The sequence below is a fragment of the Trachurus trachurus genome (assembly GCF_905171665.1).
Source record: "Trachurus trachurus genome assembly, chromosome: 15".
Taxonomy (NCBI): Eukaryota; Metazoa; Chordata; class Actinopteri; order Carangiformes; family Carangidae; genus Trachurus; species Trachurus trachurus.
Window position 1 is genome coordinate 16843956 of NC_139906.1, and position 19920 is coordinate 16863875.

A 19920-nucleotide genomic window follows, 5' to 3' on the forward strand; every position below is an offset into this window, starting at 1 on the left:
TTTTACAGTTGTTATTTTAATAAATTCAATCAAAGTAAAAAATAAATAAATTAGAGAGAGAACAAAAAGAGAGAACAAAAGCAACCTATGCCAGTATTTAACCCCCTTAAACACCTGTTACACTTTCATACAGATGCATACATTTTTAAGGGAAAAACACAAGATGTAAAATAAAATAAAATCAAATCTAGTAAGAGTAGATTTTCAAATATTCTTAAACTAGAAAACCTGTAAAAGGTAGGGTGAAAGTTCACTCACCTGGCAGGCAGCGAATGTTTGCAGTGGTGGACGTCACTGCCTAGGGGAGAGTGCCTGAGTGAAGGAGTGTGTCTACTAAATGCTCTCCTTAGTCAATCCTCCCTTCTTCCCTCCTTCTCCCTTTATCCCTCCCAGCCTCACTCCCTCCCTCCCCCCTCCTGTGCTCTCTTTCCCTCTAGGTCCGTTTATGCTCATACAGAAGTATTATTTCACATGCTAAGACATAAAGCTAGTTTATTAGATATTGCGCCACAATGTTCCAATAAAATCTAAAAAAAAATCCAACTCGTAGGCTTCCTATACTGATGGGAGATTTCTCATTTTTACCAATTGTTTCTTTTTTTGCTGCTATTTACATACATACTTTCTATAGGCTACTGCTTTTAAACATTTGTGAATTAGGCCTGAGGTGAAACATGGGGCAGTCATTCCTCAGATAAATGAGTCTGATGGTGCATTTTTGACAAATTTGTCTCCAGTAACCACAAGACTCATGGATGTTTAGTACCTGAGCAGACTTCATACATAACGGGATCCATTTTCATTATCAAATCGTGTGTTTTACTCTGATTGGGCCTCTCTACACCTCTCGTCTCTGATAGGCTGAGGATGCTTTACACAACTGTACGTTCAGAGCGTTACACAACCCTAGGTTAAACGTGTGTAAATGTAACCAACAGGAAGGACTCTGCTTCCAGAATAGTTTCAAACATCACGTTGCAAGTGTCTTAAAGAAGCTCCCTATACCACAGGGTAGATATTTCCTTGTTGAGATTGCCGCAAACCACCAACTCTAAAATAGGCTGCTCAGCCTCACCGTAGCCATGGTGAACGTGACCGATGAGAATATACCATGCCGCCCCTACCCAGGAGTGTGTTACTACAGCGTAACCTATCATCATGGCATAGAGTAAGAGCATAAAGGTTCAACTAATCAGTGTAGATTCAGATATAAAAAGAAAGGGAAAAGTCCTGTATGTGGATTCCTAGCTGGGGTCACCTCAGTGCTCAGTCCTGATCCAGTTTCCTCCAGATGTCTGCAAAGACCTCTCTACATGTTTGAAACTTGTTTATTTATTTTTGAGTCATTTCAGGAGGATTCGGGACAAAATTAGCTACAAGGAAATTTTTGGCCCCAGGTTGTTGTGTTGATAAACTGTATTTCGGTTTTCAAGTAAACCTCAGTGGGCACCTTTTTAAAGCAGCAATGTTTATTCATAGACTTGAAAAATTACAATCATGACAGGGAAGGTAGGAACTGTAACATCCAGGGACATAAAATGGCCAACACCAACATGGCCATAAAAAACACTTTGAATGCAGATTTGCGTAAGGGGGGGAAAAATCATTACATAGCCTACAGTATGAGTGCACATATACATTTTGAAGCTGTAATTGAGATGTTTGTGTGTGCCAGTGACGGTGTGACTGAGTGGCAGGATGGTGGTCCCCTCCCTGACTGGTAAACCCGAACAGGAAGAGCAGACCCCCTATTAGCAAGGCCGACAGGGAGAAGAAAGAGAGAGGTAAGAAAATAACTAAAGGAGGGGTTCTATGGTTAAAAATATAAATATCATCGCTTTGTGACATGTCTCCATTAAAAATTGTGTCTCATATCAGACTAATTAAACTAGGCTAGACAGGTGCCCCTACCTGTGAGCCAATACTTAACAGCTCAGTGGGTGTGTGTGGAAAGGAGAGTGTGTTACAGGGCTGTTGGAGGGCTCACAGGGCTGTGAGTATCTGAGCAAAGAAGCTCTCTGGGGCTGAGCTCTCTCTCTCTCTCTCTCTCTCTTTCTCTCCACCTCTCTAATTACGGCGACCGAGTCGGCTCTGCCCTTACCCACAATCTGTGGAGGCATGAAATAAATACACGCTCTCCAACAATAAACAAGTGCCTTTTCAAACGACTACACCTCCTCATGCTCACCCCCACTGCCGCCTCTATGGGCTTTCATGCCGCTTTTACTTTCATACTGGTTACAAGAGCATGTTAGACGGATACTGTATAGAAGATATTCTGCGCAGCTTCTAGGACCTTTGATCATAGAGGTTGACTTAATTAGATCAAGCTTCAAAGGCCATCGTTGCCCTAACCTGAAGTTGGGCTCAAATTTGACTGTAAGGTAAAAAATGAAATAAAATAGGGTTAAAATGCTGAGTGTTAGCGATATACATTAACACACCCACTCAAATCTGATTTTTAATGATGTGAAAAGTAGCAAATTCCTAAAACCTATAAACCTTTAAGGAAATGCATCCTATTTTTTAACTGTTCAATATCAATAGTATCACACCAACAGTCAGAGGAATTAGATTTTTTTTAAAGGTCAGTATCACAGCAGCAAAGGCCAAGACATTCAGATTTTCTGCTGAAACGTTGACGTCCTCAGCCAATGCCGAGATAAGCTATTTTTGTAAACTTTATGAGGATCTTATACACACATTTATAGAGGCTGACAAGTTTATACTCACTTTGATGGGTAAACTAAACTTCACATGTACAATCGGTGGAGTGTCCATTTAATTATGCACCATCCAGCAATCTTACACTTTGCAGGGACTTTACAAGCACTGGCAGATGATGGCATCAGGTTTCAGAATGTCATCTGTGGCATAACTGTTACTTTTCCCACACATCTACAGTAATGTTAAGTCATGTCTCCATCTCCCACTGGTCTGGGTGGTTACAGATTTCCTAATTCATCTCTCATGCTGGCCACACAAGTGTCTGCTTCTAGTGATGACAGGGTTACTATACCCCCACACACACCAAGGGAAAAGCCTCGCTTGCTTTGATTTACTTCAGGGTTTTGAGCATGAGGAATGATTTAGTCCAGTGTCTTGGTTCCTGAAGATCAAAAAAAAGATAAATGTACAGTGGGGTCAAGTTATTACATATGCTGGTTAAAGTTGGTGAAAACCTTTCAAGTGCAACACTGCCGCCTTGTGGAGGTCAGGAAAACTATACCACTGAAACACCACTAGAAGAAGGCTCTTCAGCATTAGCAGAATGACTGCATACATTAGATATTTTTCACTCAGTTTGTCCCATTACACATGTAAAGACACAGATTGGGTGGGATAGGTGGTTCATTTATTAAATATAAAATACTCTTTTTTGCAGTGCGACAATACAAAATATTTTGGGGATTAACAGGATTGCAGTGCTCTGGTTATCAGTGTTTACATCAAAATTAAAAAGGTATTTTCTTTAATAAGTAGTTTGAGAGTGGGTAAAAAAAAAGAAAGGCTAAGATGACATTAGACATAGGGATCTCTTTTGTCCAATTTGAAAGATCTGTAAAATGAAATTAAAATCCCATTGTAATATCCAACACTTTTTTAAATCTGTAGAAATAAAAATACATTGTGCAACCACAGTTTACAGCACCAGTCAAAAAAGAAACAAGTTAAATCCACCAGTGAAGACTGACGATTTGGTGTCCAATTCCTTTTTTTACAAGACAGAAAGTAATACAAGAAAAGCAGAAGTGCAGCATGTGACAGTATTTGCACCAAATGGTTTTTTAATAATGTTTTTATCTAAAGGCAGAAATTAATAGAAGAATGGCCTTTTGTTTCACCTGCCATAATGTAAAAGACAAAAAAAGCACAGTAATTTAAATGCTGGATCCAAACCTTAAAGTATGTAGTAAAAAAAAAGAAAGGTATAAATAAGACAATAAATACTCTCACTATGCTGTGCATAGTTTACTAGTGAATGTAGTGTGGACTTAATCCAGGTGTTGTAGCTCTAATTGTTGTCTAGTTGATGATACAGGCAGATGCCAAAAGGGTTTAATGTACTGTCTAGTGTTGAAACTCAGGAAAGAATTAGTTTGTTTTCAGTGCAGAGCCATCAGACGAGGCATTCTTTGGTTCACTGAAATACTGGAATGGAGGCCATAAGGTCAAAAACACTGCTTGTCAAAGTTCAAAAGGTCTGTGAGACGCAATTCACTGAGCATGATTTTCTGTAAGGCACTGTCCTATAGTATACTAGTATGTAATGTCGTCATAGACAACAGTGTACAAAAACAGACCACTTCTGCCAGAGCTGGTGGCAAGTGTGTGTCAGACAAGGAACTGAATATCAAGTCTGAACTTTGCTTTTGCACAGACATAAATCACCGTGATGTTTGCTGCTGTCTGTTTTAATGCTGAGTTAAATTAATGAATCGATGAATGAGAATGAATGAGGGCAGCTTTTCTTTACCTTTCCAAGAGGCACAGAGACCAGAGCCTCAACTCACTTCCTAGTCCGCTAAACTGGAAGATGTGATGAACATAACACCTGACACTTTGTCAGAGATGTGTTTTTATGAATTCTCAGAGTCTGACTGAAACTATGATCTTCAGAAAAAAAGTATTGATTCTACTGGATTGCACGGCATCGAGGTCTAATGCTTCTCATGCAACCTCCAAGTATTGTTATGCAGGACAATAGAGTCCTCTATAACTTGTCAGACAGACAACAGTCGGATGATAACTTAACAGACATCAAGTGTGTGTTCCATCTTTCAATAATAGGAAAGACTGTAAGTAAATCAAGCGAGATATACCTAATTTAACACGCCCAATTCATGCATTAATACATACAATCCTGCAATCCCTCAATTTCAGTTTGATCATCTTAACTAAGGCTACATAAAACATTATAAAGGCACCTCTCTGGGTTTCTGTAGCTCACTGGCTAAAACAAAAACCTCATCTGCATAGGGGAGGTACTGAAATGACAGATACGTCTCTTAGTGCGTCTTTGGTGGACAACGTGCTGATATTGACACAGAAGCAAGAAGTAGGAAACAAAGCTCCAGTATAAACCACAGACTGATGTGAGCAGTTGTGAACCATGGTTCAACTTAAACTGTTAAAAATCAAGTTCACAAACTGCAAATTAAAGTGATGATAAAGTTACTGTACTTAAAAAAAAAATTGGGAGGAACACTGGTTTGTGATGGGATTTCTAAAGGAGGACGGCCCTCAGGATAATCACTGAAGAACCTTGGCCTGAAAAATCCATACTGTCCTTTCATCACTTCTTTACATGACAGCGCCATTATCCCCCCCTCCCACCCCCACCCCCCCCAGTAGTGGACCCAGGCAGTTTCACTTCCTCCCTCTGTTGTAGGCCTGTGAAGTTAGGTTGTATCTCTTTAAGCAGGAATAGGCCACTGTGTACCATGAAGGGCTACAAATATAGAGGTTTTCGTCGGAGACTATATCTGGTGCTCTTGTTGCTCCCCTCTGGTTAATGGTTTACTATTGAGCAACATCACCCAAGATAGTCTCTGGTTGAAACAAAAACCTTCATACTTCCAGTCCTCTTTGGAACATGTGTCACTATCCCAGCCTTAGAGCCTGTTTCCAGCACTCTGGTGGCCAGAGTCCTGGCTCTGATCCTTTGTCTATTCTGGTCCGTTCCGCCACAGTTAATATTCGTAACCCAGAGAACCCGGTCCAGTATGTACCGGCTCCTTTGGCTGAGTCTGTGTATTCCAAGCAGAGAGTAAACTGTGTTCAAGGCTGCCAGGGCTTCCTGTCCTTGCCTTTCTGATCAGGAATGTGTTTGTAGCGACATTTATCCCCGAAGTGGCAGCCAGTGGTTCTCCAAAAGTAACACTCGTCTCCATTCACCGGGCCACGTCGCCGAGGTCTGGGAAGAGAAGCGACATAAGTTGAGAAAGTACATTAAGTATGAGAGAAATTATGTTATCCTCAATGTCAGTGACTCAGACTTTTTACTGTGAGGCTTAAGTGCTTCTTACCCAGCAGCTGCCCCTGCCTGCTGTGTGACAGGGAGACAGGTCTTAAGTGGAATGGGAAGGACCCTCTGAGTGCGGCGGTCAGGATAACGCACCACTAAACGTGTGTTCTCAATACAATAACCCTGTAAAAGGATGCATACAGGCAGCTGTAAGGCTATTACCATGTTTTTTTTTTTAAAAACAGGCACAATATTGAGAGCAAAGAATACTCACATTTAGTTTCTCCATGGCACGTGCTGCCATATTTGCATTCTTGAAGTTGACAAAGGCACAGAATCTCTCATGCAGTACACGGATACTCTCTATCTCACCATACCTACAATGGAAAGCAAACAGCTTAACAGACTGGTCAATAACTACCATGGTTAAATATTACACTTAATTGTTTCTGTCCATACAAGTAAAAACACCAATGTTTGCCAAGCCGCTATTAGGTTGTTGAATTCCTGATCTGACTTTAACTCATTAATATCAAATATATTGCTGGAATAGGGTCATACATTTTAAAAAGGTCCCGCAAGTGTTTCTCAGTCAGCTCAGTTGTCACATTTCCGACCCACAGAGATGGGCAAGGGCTTCTGGGAAAGAGAAAGACACAGAATATGACTAAAATGCAAAAAAAATAACCAAACCATTTTTCAAAAGACCACATATGGCAAGACAATCCATAAAGACAGATGCAAAAACTAAGATGAACTTTCATAAACAAATGGTAACCTACCCTGGTTGCACAGCTGATGGATCTTGGCTCCCAGCTAAAAAACAAGTAGAGGTTCATTAATAGCATGCAAAAAAAAAAAAAAAAAAAAAAAGGCCATACGAATACAGCATATAGCCCACTCCACACACTACTCCCCCCCCTTTTTTTTAATTAAATATATATGAGTGGTCTTACCCCTTGCAGCATCAGAACAAGCTGCCAGAACTGCCTGCACAGTTGAAAATTTTTCCAGAAGATGGACACTTTGTATTTCTTCAAACCCAAGCTCCTGAAGAAAGAATTAATAACCACAGAGTGTTTACATTCAGAGGTTACAATCATACGAGTAGAACCATTGCCACTTTGTAGATGTATTTACCATTAATTGCAGCACTTTACAGTTAAAGAGGTCAGTGACAGCCTCTTCACAGTCTTTGTCCAGTTTCAGCACCTGCTCCATAGCCTTCTCTGCCTCGCCGTACCGCTACACACAAAAAAAACCCACAAATTGACTTAGCACAGGCTAATGTCTCCACAACCGCTTAAATGTGAAACTCTTCCCCAGACATTTCTTCGATTACATGCTATATCCCGAGACCACAGTAACCTGTACCCACCTTCATGCCCATGAGAGCACTGCCCTTGCGGAAGTGTCCTTTGGGCCAGTCTGGGGCTAACTGAATGGAGCGTTCAGCATCTGCCAGGGCCTGAGGGTACTGCTCCAAGCAGTAATAGCAATAGGACCGATTACCAAAGAACCTGCAGGACGTAAAAGAAGAATTGCTTAAGGATTACATTGCAGGTAACTACCATGTAGGCTATTAAAAGTCCTTTCTATTTAACAACTGACAACCACTGTTGATATTGATTATGATGATGATGACGAAAATGATGATATACCTGTTATCCTTTGGATCACATTTGATGGCTTCTGTAAACATAGTAACTGCTTGTGCATATTGGCCCTCTTGCACCAGCTTTATCCCTTTTTCTACAAGAAAGTTAGAAAAATGTGTAAGTAATTCTCTGGTGAGCTGGTTATGTAAACTGCTGTTCAGAAATCACCCCTTACCTGTCAGTGTTGCGCTTTTCTTCGTTACGGTGTCAGTTCCATTAGTCTGTAAATAAAAAAAATAAAAAATAAAAATAATTTTCACCTGTTCGTATTCACAGCTCTGAAAGTGTTTTGAGCTTTAAATTGTACGGCTAATAAAATACTATATCGACAACTATGATTTTGATTTTGATTTTGCAGTAACAATATGGTTTCACACCTGCACCTTGATTAGTATTTTAATAACGTAGATCTACTTTTCTAGCCCTGATGTTAACACCAGTGACAGAGTCCTAAGCGTCATGCTATAGCTGAGATGCAGTAGGTTAACACCCCCCACATACCTTATGTTAATAAAGAGAACATTCGTTGATATGCTAGTTTATCTTGTCCTTTACCGGAGCATTGCCATGCTAAAGAGATTCCTGAAACTTAAATCAATCCTGATGTCCTCACAAAAAAATTGTCTAGACTGCACAAAAAGTGTACACACACACACAGAGGTAGGAAAAGAGAGAGACCGGCCATCATAGTCCAAAGTCCACTTTTCCACAGATCAGACTTTGGAGCTGCCGGAGGAATATAGTGTTGCCACAGTAAAAACAGTAGACACTTATTGGAGCTCCAGCTGTTGCTATACCTGCTCATCTCACATTATTCATGAGTATTCGTTCACCTCTCTCCTGGCCTCGTTCTCCTTGTTTTCTTTGGATTTGCGACTTGATCCTTTGGGTTTGATATGGCTAGCAGCATTAGCAAAGAAGGCACTGCTTACATCCCACTCAGGCTCCTGTGGGACACAGAAAGTCAGACACTGATGTTCAGTCATGTGACCTCCAGGCGTACAAAAATACAGGCTTTCATTTCAAACAAATAGCACACAAACTAATTCATTTATTTAATCCAGACCACTAAAAATGAAAGCAACAGAAGAGCCATACATGTATCATGTACAGTGCCCCTACCTCCTCTGTGGATCTGGCTTGATTCTTCTGATGTCCTTTGATTCCTGAAGGAGCCACGACTGGAGTGGCAGCACTTTTATGTGAGGCGGATGATTTTGCCTCCTTTTTCTCCTCTTTTTGCACTCTCTGTTTCTCCTCCTCTGTACCGACTTCTGCTTCCGACTCGCTTTCATCGAGTTCAGACTCTGCACCTCCATCCTCGTCCTCATCATCCTGATGTATCAAGAGCATAGAAATCATCCAGCTATTCACAGCAGAGGCAAATGTGTTTCCAGTAATGTGACCGCTACCTGTTCATTGCTCTCATTTTGCTTAACCTGCTCCTGCTTCTTTCGTTTTCGACGACGCTGAAACAGATGCAGTACTTTAAACAACACCAGTCATATGTAGTCTAATCGACCTTAGACTTATTAGAAAGTGCAACAAATAAGGATCCTAAAGGGGAGGACGTGTGTGCTCACCTTCCTCTTGGCTTTGCGTCGCTCGGCCTTCCGTCTGACCTTCTCCTCCTCACTCAAATCCTCCTCTCCATTTAATGCATCCTAAACAAACATTTAAACAGTTCAATCATTGTTCACATTGTACATTGTACCCTAACTCTTGCGATTCTGACATTGCCACTGTCACACTGACACTATTTGTTTACCTGTAACAAAGTGGCATCATCAATCGGGTCAGGGGTTGCAGCACCACAGTCCATCTGCTCCTCCTGCTGCTGGACTGGGGGACCTGTTTGGGAACAGGTCAAAGCATGTCATTGTCAGCTCTCTATAGCACTATCTTCTGCTGTCTTTCTGTAGGTCAGTGATTAATGTGTTTATTAAACAGTAATTAATGCTGTTAATGTAGAAAGGTCAGTCAGATAGTAATGTGTAGCAAGCTAAGAACATTTTCTCTTCCATGAAATGGAGCTTTAACACATTTCCAATTAAATGTCTTTACACAGTGAAAGTGCTTGATGCTGTAATGATGTGTAATATGAAATGGGCAGCATTATCATTTGATCTGATGACACATTTGTCTTTGCGTCTACATGCAATGCAAATCTTAAAGCTGCCATCGGGCTGAATATAGGAGCAAGTATCCCTGATAAAGGAAAAGGTAAAAGGTACAAAATGTTTTGTTCATAAAGGTAGATTGCCCTGCACAGCTCAGAACTTCACATTAGTGCCGGTGGTGTCAGGAAAAGAAGTCCATAGTAGAAAGAAGAGGTTCCAGCGCACATAATGTGGTAACTTTAAAGTGGACACTTCGATGAAGCCTGTGTGGCGAAACGCGTTGCCAACCAATACAATACATTAAAGTTACCACATTATGTGCGAGGAACTTCTTCTTTCTACTATGTTCTGTTCATATTTTTATATGTAGATAGCAAATGAACTTGTTTCTCATTTACTTTGCAGTCAAACCAGAATGACCTTTTGATAAGAAAAAGCTAAGATTTAAATATGGAGGCAGGAAAGATGATGTAATGCTCTCTTATAATAACCTGGCAAGCTCAACATAAGACAAATATGCACACAGAGTAGAGGAGCACTCAGTGAGATTGGTTCAAATTGTGTCTTTCTTTTTGGTTTTGAGAGGCGGAGAGATGTTTACTCTAACTTTTCCACTGCCACAAGCCTAACATGCAACAGCTTCGGGCACTGCAGTCTGAGAATGGCATATTTCTTCGTAGAAACCTGCGAGCAACCCAGTGCCCTGGATGTCAGATTGTCAGTGTGTGTGTGTTGTGTGTGCACTGGGGCGGCGTTGATGAGGTCAAACTAGAACCCTGTAGCTGATTTAGGAGTAACGGCAGCAGGCTAATGGCAAGACAAAAGGAAACATATCACTGGACCGTGCAGGAATCTATGCGGTGTCATGTTTCCATTTGTTCAGCAAAGATTTCCAGAGTAGTGACATATTCCAACTTGGTCTGTGACTCATGTTGTGATTTAGGAGGCACTGATGAGAGTGACTGTAACTCTCCTATTATGCAATGGTTTTTGTTCATATTACACACTGTGGGAAAGGGAAGACATCCTCATTGTCTCTCGATCTATATTTCCTTGGGTGTTGAGAACAACAAAAGTTTGCCCAAATATCACATTTAGATCTCAGTCTAACTGGCTTTGGTAAAAAAAAATCTACCATTTTACCATCGAGGAGAGTTAAGTGTCCCTGCCCATACATATTTAGTGGGAGGAATTTCAGCAGTGTCTGTCCGGCTCACTACTCGGATGTCAAGAAACAGCCACAGCTCCATCCCATTAGCGCCATCAGACTTTCTGCTAAATCTCTCCAAATAAATCCTAACAAATAAATGGTCCAAGATCAGTGGACAAGAGCAACAAAAGAGTCTCTGTTTCTCCCCTTCAAGAAGACTGCCTAAATTAGCATTGAGCTGAAAGGTGAGCTCTCTCCACAGGAATGCAAAAATAATAGTGTATCATCATGGACTGGAGCTTTAACCAGGAAATCAGTTTCACAGCTCTTTTTTTTCTAACTCAATTCAGCTTTACAGTGAGAGAGAAAAATAGAGAACATAAGCTTATCATTTAATCAACCACCACAACTTCACATGTCAGTGGTTTTAAGTGATTTTTTAAGAACTGACAAGCAACACAAGTGTTTACATACCAACCAACATGGTAACAAGCTCAGTAAATCATCAGTCATTCCCTAACAAAAGGACAAGGCTGCAGGGCACAACCGTTTAGGTAGGTATGGTCAAGTCATTTGTGAATTGACAGCTGTTAATGACAGTCTGACCACACTCTGCAACAGTAGCCTAATATTAATAAAATAATGTAAATATAGACTTTTTCAATTTTTAAGAAGCAGCAGATTAAAAATGCCATTAGACATATCATCATAAACTCGTTTTTTTTCCTTTTTCTAGGATGCCCATTTATCTGTCTCTGGTGTGCTTTTGAGGGTGCTGTATGAAATACCAGTAAACCAAACACACATGGAGAGCACAGAAAGAGAAGGACATGTGTGCACATGACTCTGCACATTAAAAAAATCACCCAACCTGATGCTCATGTAACTCCAAATGTACCACGTAGCGTGCTCTCCAGGCTACAAGGCTCTCGCCACCTATTTGATGCATTGTTACCACAAACATGAACCAGGAAAAGTCCCTACAATCCCCTTTAGTTTGGGCCTTTCCATTTGACATCTCCTGCAAAATAAGCCAGAATCGCCCTTGTAAGCTGTGTTATTACTCCTCCTGATGACTGCATGTGCGCGATATTACGACAACTTTATGGCACCAACTGCGCAAACTTGGAAGTGGTGCAAGCCAGGGTGTAACTGGCAAGAGGGGAACTTTCATTGTTTTACCAAGCACTGAGTTTGAACTTAACCACAAAGACAAATGCGAACTACTGTCACTAATTTACACTTTATTAGACTGGGTGTTACACATTAGTCACTGATTGATTGTCTCACACGGGTTATTACCACTTAGGCGATCGATTAAAGTTGAGAATGAGTTTAGAAAGTTTTGAAAAGTGGGACGTTTCTTACCGCTCCCGAGTCCCAAGAGCCTACATATATCCCTGGTGAATTTCATGAGCGCAACCATCCAGCATTATCGTCCCAAGTATCCCATAAAAAAGATTTAAACAAATGTTTGGGTCGGTCTGGACACGTTTGTTACGATCGGGACAATCGCTATCGAATCTGCGGGAATCTTTGGTGGTTTAGTCCATGGTTTAGTCCACTTCCTGAGCGTCAGGCACCGACGCCGGGTCCACCCTGAACAGCGTCTTAAAGGCACAGGACACCTTTATCGATTATTGAATGGTAGTCATAGGGATTCAGGACAAAGGATGACGTGTATAAATGTAAATAGGGAGACCTTTAATTAATTATCAAGAATGCAAATAATTAGTATGATGGTTTGATGCTGAATTGCTAATCCCACTGAGATGTATTTTATTATTATTAGGCTACTACAGATACTAATGTTTTGTATTAATTCATACCAGATATGTGTAAGAAGTAGGCTAACATAGAACCATAACTTTGTGTGTAGGGATCATGGATCTAATACATCCATGATGGTAGGGATTGACAAAATGAAAAACCATGTAGCCTACTCAAGGTTCACCCACTGTTCCCTAGAGTGTCAGACAGATCTCATGTTAAAGGTTTTGGAAAAAAAATATAATAAATGGACAGGGTTAAGAATGATGAAGCTCGTTTTTAGATTTAGATGTTTGGTTTGTAAGTTCTTAATTGTCATTGTTAATCAAAGACTGTGTAGGTGGATGGAAAGATTAATACCCAGAGGAGACACTTTTGCATTTGCTTTTGATATTGACATGCATTGACATGTTAACAACAATCTGTGAAAAAATATTATACTGAGATAATTTAATTTAGGAGAAAGTATAAGATCCATTAAGTAAATTTAAGTAAAAATAGTAATCTAACGTCATTTTATTTCTAACAATGAAGTGATGTTTCATGTTATGTGAAAACATGAAGTGAATAGTCAACTGTCTCGGATAATTCGGCCACTTTTACACATGAACATTTGACATGTCACAGTAGGGAAACACAAGTGAAGGCTCAATAATAAAATGAAGGGCTGGGTTCCATATAATAACCTCAGTGTCAACAACCAACCTGGTACTTGCTGGGACATTTAAATGCAGCAAAGCCAATGTTAATGTTATCAACAACTCCTGTGTTTCCTATTGTGATAAGTCATTATGTCTTTTATAAAAAATAAAGAATTAGATTCTTGCCTGATATCCTAAATGCAGTAAGAGAACAGAGCATTAAACCATCAGTAAACAATATAGTTTAAAGAAAATGAAACACATTTGCTTGAATACATTTGAATTTATTCATAAAAAATTGTAAAAAGTTTTATTATCATTTCCATGATTATATCAACAGCTTAAGTTCACATCATAAAGTCAAATAACAATTATTATAAAACTGCATTTGACAACACATATATGAATGTACGTTTCAAGATATATATTGCATTGGTTCCGTTTCCATTTGTTTTCTATTGGCTCAGTTCAGTAATAGATTGAAGTGGTGTCACACCAGGATTTTGTGTGCTAATACTGCACTAATGGTTAATATCAGTAGTGAGATCCAGAATTTCATCTCATGTCAGTTATTTTATTAAATCAAACATTAACCCATTTTTATACTACGAGGATGCACTAGCTACATAATAGGGTAGAGCGACAGCTGATCAAATGGGGAGATGGAGTGAGTGTAGAAATGTATTCCTCAAATGAGTCACATTCACATTTATCAGACAAAAGAGAGGCCGGATCTTGTTGAGCTGATGTCACAATGTTGACGTCTAGGGTTTCACTAGCGTTTCAGGTCAGCCATGACAGTGAGTGCTGCGTTCCATCCGGGTGAGCCCATCACACCCCCACCTACAGAAACATTAAACATAACAAATGTTCAAGAGAGGGAAATCAGGAACAGCTTATCCTCGTCAGCAGTGAGGATAAGATTTTCCAAAGGGTCAAAGGTTCATTTACTTTACTCTGCTAACACCGCACAATATAACGTAAATGTTCCCACTTATAGGCTACTACACTAACAGGCAGTCACATTTGCAAATAAGTGCTAATCTTAGGGTTGAACATTAAAAGCAAACCTGGATGACAGCCACTGCCACACAGATACAGCCCTTTCACTGGTGACCGGTAGTCTGAGAGGAAGGGCAAGGGTCGTGCGAGGTAGAGCTGGTCCAGTGACATTGATCCATGGAAGATATTCTGTAAAGAGGACATCAAAATGTTTACTTTTTCTTTGCCTTTCCTGCTTTATAATGTCACTGTGAGAAAGAGAACCTGCCTCTTCCTGTGTGTTCATTGAGTCAGCATCGTTTTACACAGCCGATGTGAACTTTGATTCTGACAGATGAGTTGTGATAAACCCGTCTGTAACCATTAACTGCTTATACAACACGTGTACCTGTGTGGAGATTTGAATGATAGAGCTCTGCAGAGGACGCAAATTACTTCCTCATCCACTGGACAGTTGATTGTGTTAAGCAAATAAGCTATGCATCAACATTCAAATTGTTACGCAGTTCTACAATGTGTACAGTATGTTGTGTCTTACCCCTCCAGTGAGCCCAAAGATCCTCTCCAGGTCAGGTGGCGTCAGGATGTCCCTTCCCACAACCGACTTTTTAAACCCAGGCGCGTATTTCTCCACCCAGTCAAATGCTTGAGAGACACACAAACTGAGGTTTTATCATTGCAAATGGGTTAAGAATACATTCCCTTAAGCAGTGCTAATTCAATTTAGGGAAAATGCCTCCTAAATTTCACCAGTATACAAAAGGTTTCAGTTAAAGATAATCTTTAAGCACAACATGCTAGAACTTGTGAATCTGATGAATACACGTAGTAGCAATGAGCACTTGGTGTAATTAGAAGTCCTGGATGCTTCTGTGTGTCTTACCAGTGTCTCCAAATGCCTCTCTGTCCTGGTCAGTCCACGCCCTGCCTTCTATGTGGTAGGGGGTGAATTGGGTGAACAGTGACACAACGTGGCAGCCAGGGGGAGCCAGAGTGGGATCCAACACGGATGGGATGGTCATCTCCAGCATAGGTCTACAGGAGCAGAGAGGCAGGATGGATTTAAGATGGTGGTGAGTGGAAACGTGGGTGAGTTATTGATTAAAATTTGGCATCGGAGAATCTAATATAAGCTATAATTTTTATAATTAGTTTGAAAAGTTATGAAGCGAAACTATTTGACATTGTCCGTGAATGTTCTCAGTCATCCAGGTCATCTTATTAAGAAGCCTCTTGGATGAGGGGTGAAACATCTTCAAACAAGAGAAGTCCAGTTGCTTTTTTTTTTTTAACTAAAACTCCACAAGAACTATTTGACATTCAAGGTTGTGTACAAGACTAGTGTTGACATGTCACACGATCAGCGGTCTGCAAGCAAAGTTTATTAGGCTAACTGATTTACATGGACTTCAAAAGTAAAGTTGAAAATCTTATGGTCAGGAGACAGAAGTTTATTTGTTAAAGGCTAAGTGTTTTCTACCAGGTAAGGATATGTGAATATTTTAGCCAAGTCTATTGCAGAGTTCTGTTTGCAAAACTGTGTGGGGACAATAATAATAGGCATTACTTTTTACAGTCCTGCAAGGTTCATTTCTAATCTACCATGTTTTGTCTGTGGTATGGAATGTATTCATAGCTCTTATGTGCATCTTTGGACATGAGGTATGATTTTCCACCTAGTATCTTTTGCATGTATGGAGGCTTAGGCATGTATGAGGAATTAACAGCAAATTACATGACGTTAAAGTGCTTAATTATAAAGGAGTGTGAAGATCTAGGTATGTATCCTACCTTGCTGAGGGACGTCCGTTCATGGCCTCTTTGTATGCCGTCTCCAGGACCTCTACACTTTCACAGTTGAGATGGATGGAGCACTGGTGGTGTGGTCCAGGTTTATCATCTGGTGTGGGGCATGCTAGGAAGTTTGGTAGCTTGTCCACTGCCACTATAACAGGAACAGCAAAAGACAATAGTTTAAGTTCAGCATTTGCTTTAAGACCATGTATCACTACATACATTTGTATTTTGTTAAAGCAAAGTGTGTGCTTCAGTTTATTTAATATTCATATTCCATTTAGAGCAACTAATGCAATATATTGAGCTAAACTCTGCTCCATTCCTTCACCCTAGAGCTGTGACGGTTCAAATTATTTCTACAAAACAGTGTAGACTATCATTAAGTTTAGGAGGCAATGTACTGTAAAGGATCAGTTGAGAGTAAGCACTTCCTGTGTAATAAAGCCCTGCAATTCAGGCGCTACTGTAATTAACCAGTCAGGTTTACAAATGGCACCACACAGGAAGCTAAGGGGCTCTAAATATCTTAGTTGTGTGTGTGTTGTACACAACTTTCTAATACCCCAAACTTTGAAACATGTGCTGTTAATACCATAACATGCAGTACTCAATAGTGGAGGATTAAGAGCTCATCCCTCCAGATGCACTACATGTGTTTGTGCCTTATTGCCAAGTCTCCATTGACATTCTGACCCCTTTGCAGCTTTCAACGGGTGTCATTAAAGATTTCAGCACCATACGCACACAAACACAACAAACCAGTTGTCAGCAAATAACTGAAGGGTGGAAGGTTTCACCCAAACGTGTGAAACATTTGGCCAGAGATAAACAACACTTGTACAAGACTACAAGAGCCACATCTTTTATAGTGTGCTATTTTGATTTTACTGTGACACTTAACATTATCATGCTCAGAGGCAGGAATGGCAACATATTATTTTTAATTTAAAAGAACAGCAAATTAAATGCTTTGTTAGAACAAGGACAGGTTTACCATTGATCTTGGTGACAGGCGATGTGTAGTCTATCTGGTCTACAGCTTTGATGAACTCTGGAGGGAGGGCAGCCTACAATGAAAGCAGGAGGCCAGAGTAAACAATACTATCCGGTGCCATGGTTACATGCGCTGTTTATATTTCTCTGCTACCTGCGGCGTGAGGTTCTTGAAGGTGACATATGGGGTTGCATTTGATAGAACAACTTTACTGTGGATCTCTGTGCCATCCTTTAGCACCACTCCCTTGGCAGCACCATCTGAACCAACCAGGACCTGTAGTACATCCTGCCTCAGATAAAGGGATGTGCATTAACACCAACAACATACACATTAAAATATAATTTCCATTCATTCACAACAAATTAATATAATTAATCAAAACACAATACCTTCTCAGTGAAAATGTCTACACCATAGGACCGAGCAGCACTGGCGATAGCCTGAGACACACCTCCCATGCCTCCCTCCACATATCCCCATGCTCCTTTCTCCTTCTCTAACTCTCCCATCACGTGGTGTAAGAGCACATACCTTCAAGCCAAGACCATAAAGTCAACATTTTTTACAGTTGCATAGAGTATTCTGAGTATTTGTGCACCACAGGGTGTCCTAAAACATCTCACCCACTGCCAGGATTACTTGGGCTGGTCATGGCTCCTATCACAGCATCAGTAGCCAATGTGGCTCTCAGTGGCTCGGACTCAAACCAGCGATTGAGAATCTATGACACAAAAAAAAAGAGCAAGTAATGATGCAGGAAATAGAAAATGGTATTAAAGTGACACGCTTTGTGTGTGTTAACTTTAACAGACCTTCATTATTGGTGCAGTAACAATCTCATAAAAGTCTGGAATGTTTCTGCCCAGTTTCAGACCTTTAAATTCAGAAACATGACATATTCAACTGTGATTGTTGCAATTTTAGAATAGTAAATTATTTATTTAGACATAAGCTGATTTCCTTAGCATGAATCTGCCAACTGACCACATTTGATAATAGGCACCAGAGTTTTAGCTGCACCCAGCCTCTTCCTCAGTGATCCAGTAGTGACGCCTGGAATGTCAACAGGAGGAGCATCAAGGAGAGGGTGAATAGCTCCTGCTAGCTTCTCAAGGTACGCAACAAAATCTGGAAAAGCCTACATGTCAGAGAATGGATGAAGAGAAGGGTGAGACTTGGAGGTGGGGAATAACATGTATTTACATTGGTGGGGAAGTAAAGATCCACAGAGGGTGCAGAACTTTTTCAGTTCATATTTCTGTGTTAAGTATTAAAACGTGTGCTCTGCTCGGATGTAAAATGCTCTACAATTATGTGTTGTGGTTTTCATAATGTTTGAATCACCTTAGCATCCTTCTGTGAAAACTTGCCGATCTCTCTCAGGTTCATGGCCAGATCTGCACCCAGCATGAGAGACCGTGGTGGATTACCTTTCACCCCCTCCTCCAACATGGGGGTGAAAGCATGGGGGTCTCTCATGTACACCTTCAACCCATGTTTCTGAGTACAAATACACAAATTAAAAAGAAATTAAAATAAAACAGACCCATCACTTTAAACCTGTATAAATCAGCTAAGTGAACACATTTGCGCAACTTTATAATGCATTTTTTAAAATGATTTTACCTTGAGCTCTAGGTCTGCAGAAATGTGGGGTCGTAACAAACTGAGCAAATAGGAGCACCTGGAGAAGTGGAAACCTGCGGACAACAGCATTGTTATTCTTATGGAATAAAACCTGAAGTTATGAACAACTGTGAACTATGAAGCTACAAACATAGAACATTTTAAATGACTAAACAGTGTATTAACCACAAAGATTTGCTGGACATGTTTGTGGAAAAGCAAAACTATTCTTTCATTAGGGTCAGTATAACCAAATATTTAAAGTAAAAATTAAAATAAAATAATAGTATACTGTAATTGGAAAAAGTGTATTTGTTATATGTCAATGTATTTTCTGTTTTAAATTTGGGGTGAAGAGGACTCCTATGACCCCAAGGCCGAGGTCATCCTACCAGGGAAGATTTCCTCTGAAACGGCTGCTCCTCCCAGTACATGTCTGCGCTCCAGCACTGCTGTCTTCAATCCTCCCTTTTGTAGATAGGCAGCCTACACTCACGCGCACACACACAGACACAGTCACACATCACCTTTGTCCTGCTGCTGATCCATATAATGTATTATGGCATACTGTAGGTGTTGGGAAACAATTATGAACTCACTGCCACCAGTCCATTGTGTCCTGCAATGAAATATAAAATATACCACATAAGTTTTCTTTAAAATAAGCTCATGGAAATTATTATAAATTCCCAAATTCAACATTTTCCCGAGTTGGTTCAAATGTGAGTTCCAACAACAGTTTCTGTGCAAGCTATTGCACTTTTTATAATCAAGTTGAATGAGTTGAGGATGGGTTCAAAGTCACTCTGATCAAACTGTGATCCTACAGACCAAAACTTCTCCAAGACGGATTAAGAAGTTTTGGGTAGATAACAAAGAAACTGTTAAGCTACTATACTGTACGTTTGCAAACTTAGTTCAACCGTTGTATTAATATTGCAAAAAATGTGGCGGAGCATGTGACGGAGCTGCTGTGTTTTCTGCACTTTCTCCTCCAGCAGTGCACAGATCTCACCTCCTCCGATGACCAGCGCGTCATACTGGGATCTTAAAGCGGCGTGACTGGACCTGGATCGGGTCACTGTCCCCACAACAGTCACAGCCTTTCGCCCTCGATCAGTCCACACCGCTGCAGCCATGGTGAGTGGAGTTCGAGGCAGAGTCCCACATCAGTCCCTCCTACTTTCCAAC

The 19920-nt window shown here is 40.5% G+C and overlaps 2 protein-coding genes across 2 annotated transcripts; both read right to left on the reverse strand.

Moving 5' to 3' along the window:
• Positions 1-3317: 3317 nt before the first annotated feature.
• LOC310997693 (uncharacterized protein) lies at positions 3318-12456 on the reverse strand. The gene is made up of 16 exons (XM_083987485.1): positions 12265-12456; positions 9395-9477; positions 9210-9290; positions 9039-9095; positions 8749-8961; positions 8460-8573; positions 7802-7847; positions 7630-7720; positions 7347-7488; positions 7109-7213; positions 6925-7018; positions 6751-6784; positions 6530-6607; positions 6243-6345; positions 6030-6151; positions 3318-5917 (listed from the first exon to the last, which is right to left on the reverse strand). Exons 1-16 carry the CDS (start codon positions 12320-12322, stop codon positions 5782-5784), a joined length of 1557 nt encoding a protein of 518 aa, XP_083843611.1. The 5' UTR covers positions 12323-12456; the 3' UTR covers positions 3318-5781.
• Positions 12457-13576: 1120 nt separating this feature from the next.
• On the reverse strand, positions 13577-19883 carry pyroxd2 (pyridine nucleotide-disulphide oxidoreductase domain 2). Its single transcript, XM_083988712.1, has 16 exons — positions 19745-19883; positions 19329-19348; positions 19122-19215; positions 18730-18803; positions 18448-18603; positions 18088-18241; positions 17916-17977; positions 17727-17824; positions 17493-17634; positions 17254-17388; positions 17101-17173; positions 16101-16254; positions 15193-15344; positions 14848-14954; positions 14378-14498; positions 13577-14150 (listed from the first exon to the last, which is right to left on the reverse strand). Exons 1-16 carry the CDS (start codon positions 19866-19868, stop codon positions 14083-14085), a joined length of 1734 nt encoding a protein of 577 aa, XP_083844838.1. The 5' UTR covers positions 19869-19883; the 3' UTR covers positions 13577-14082.
• Between the last annotated feature and the right edge of the window lie 37 nt (positions 19884-19920).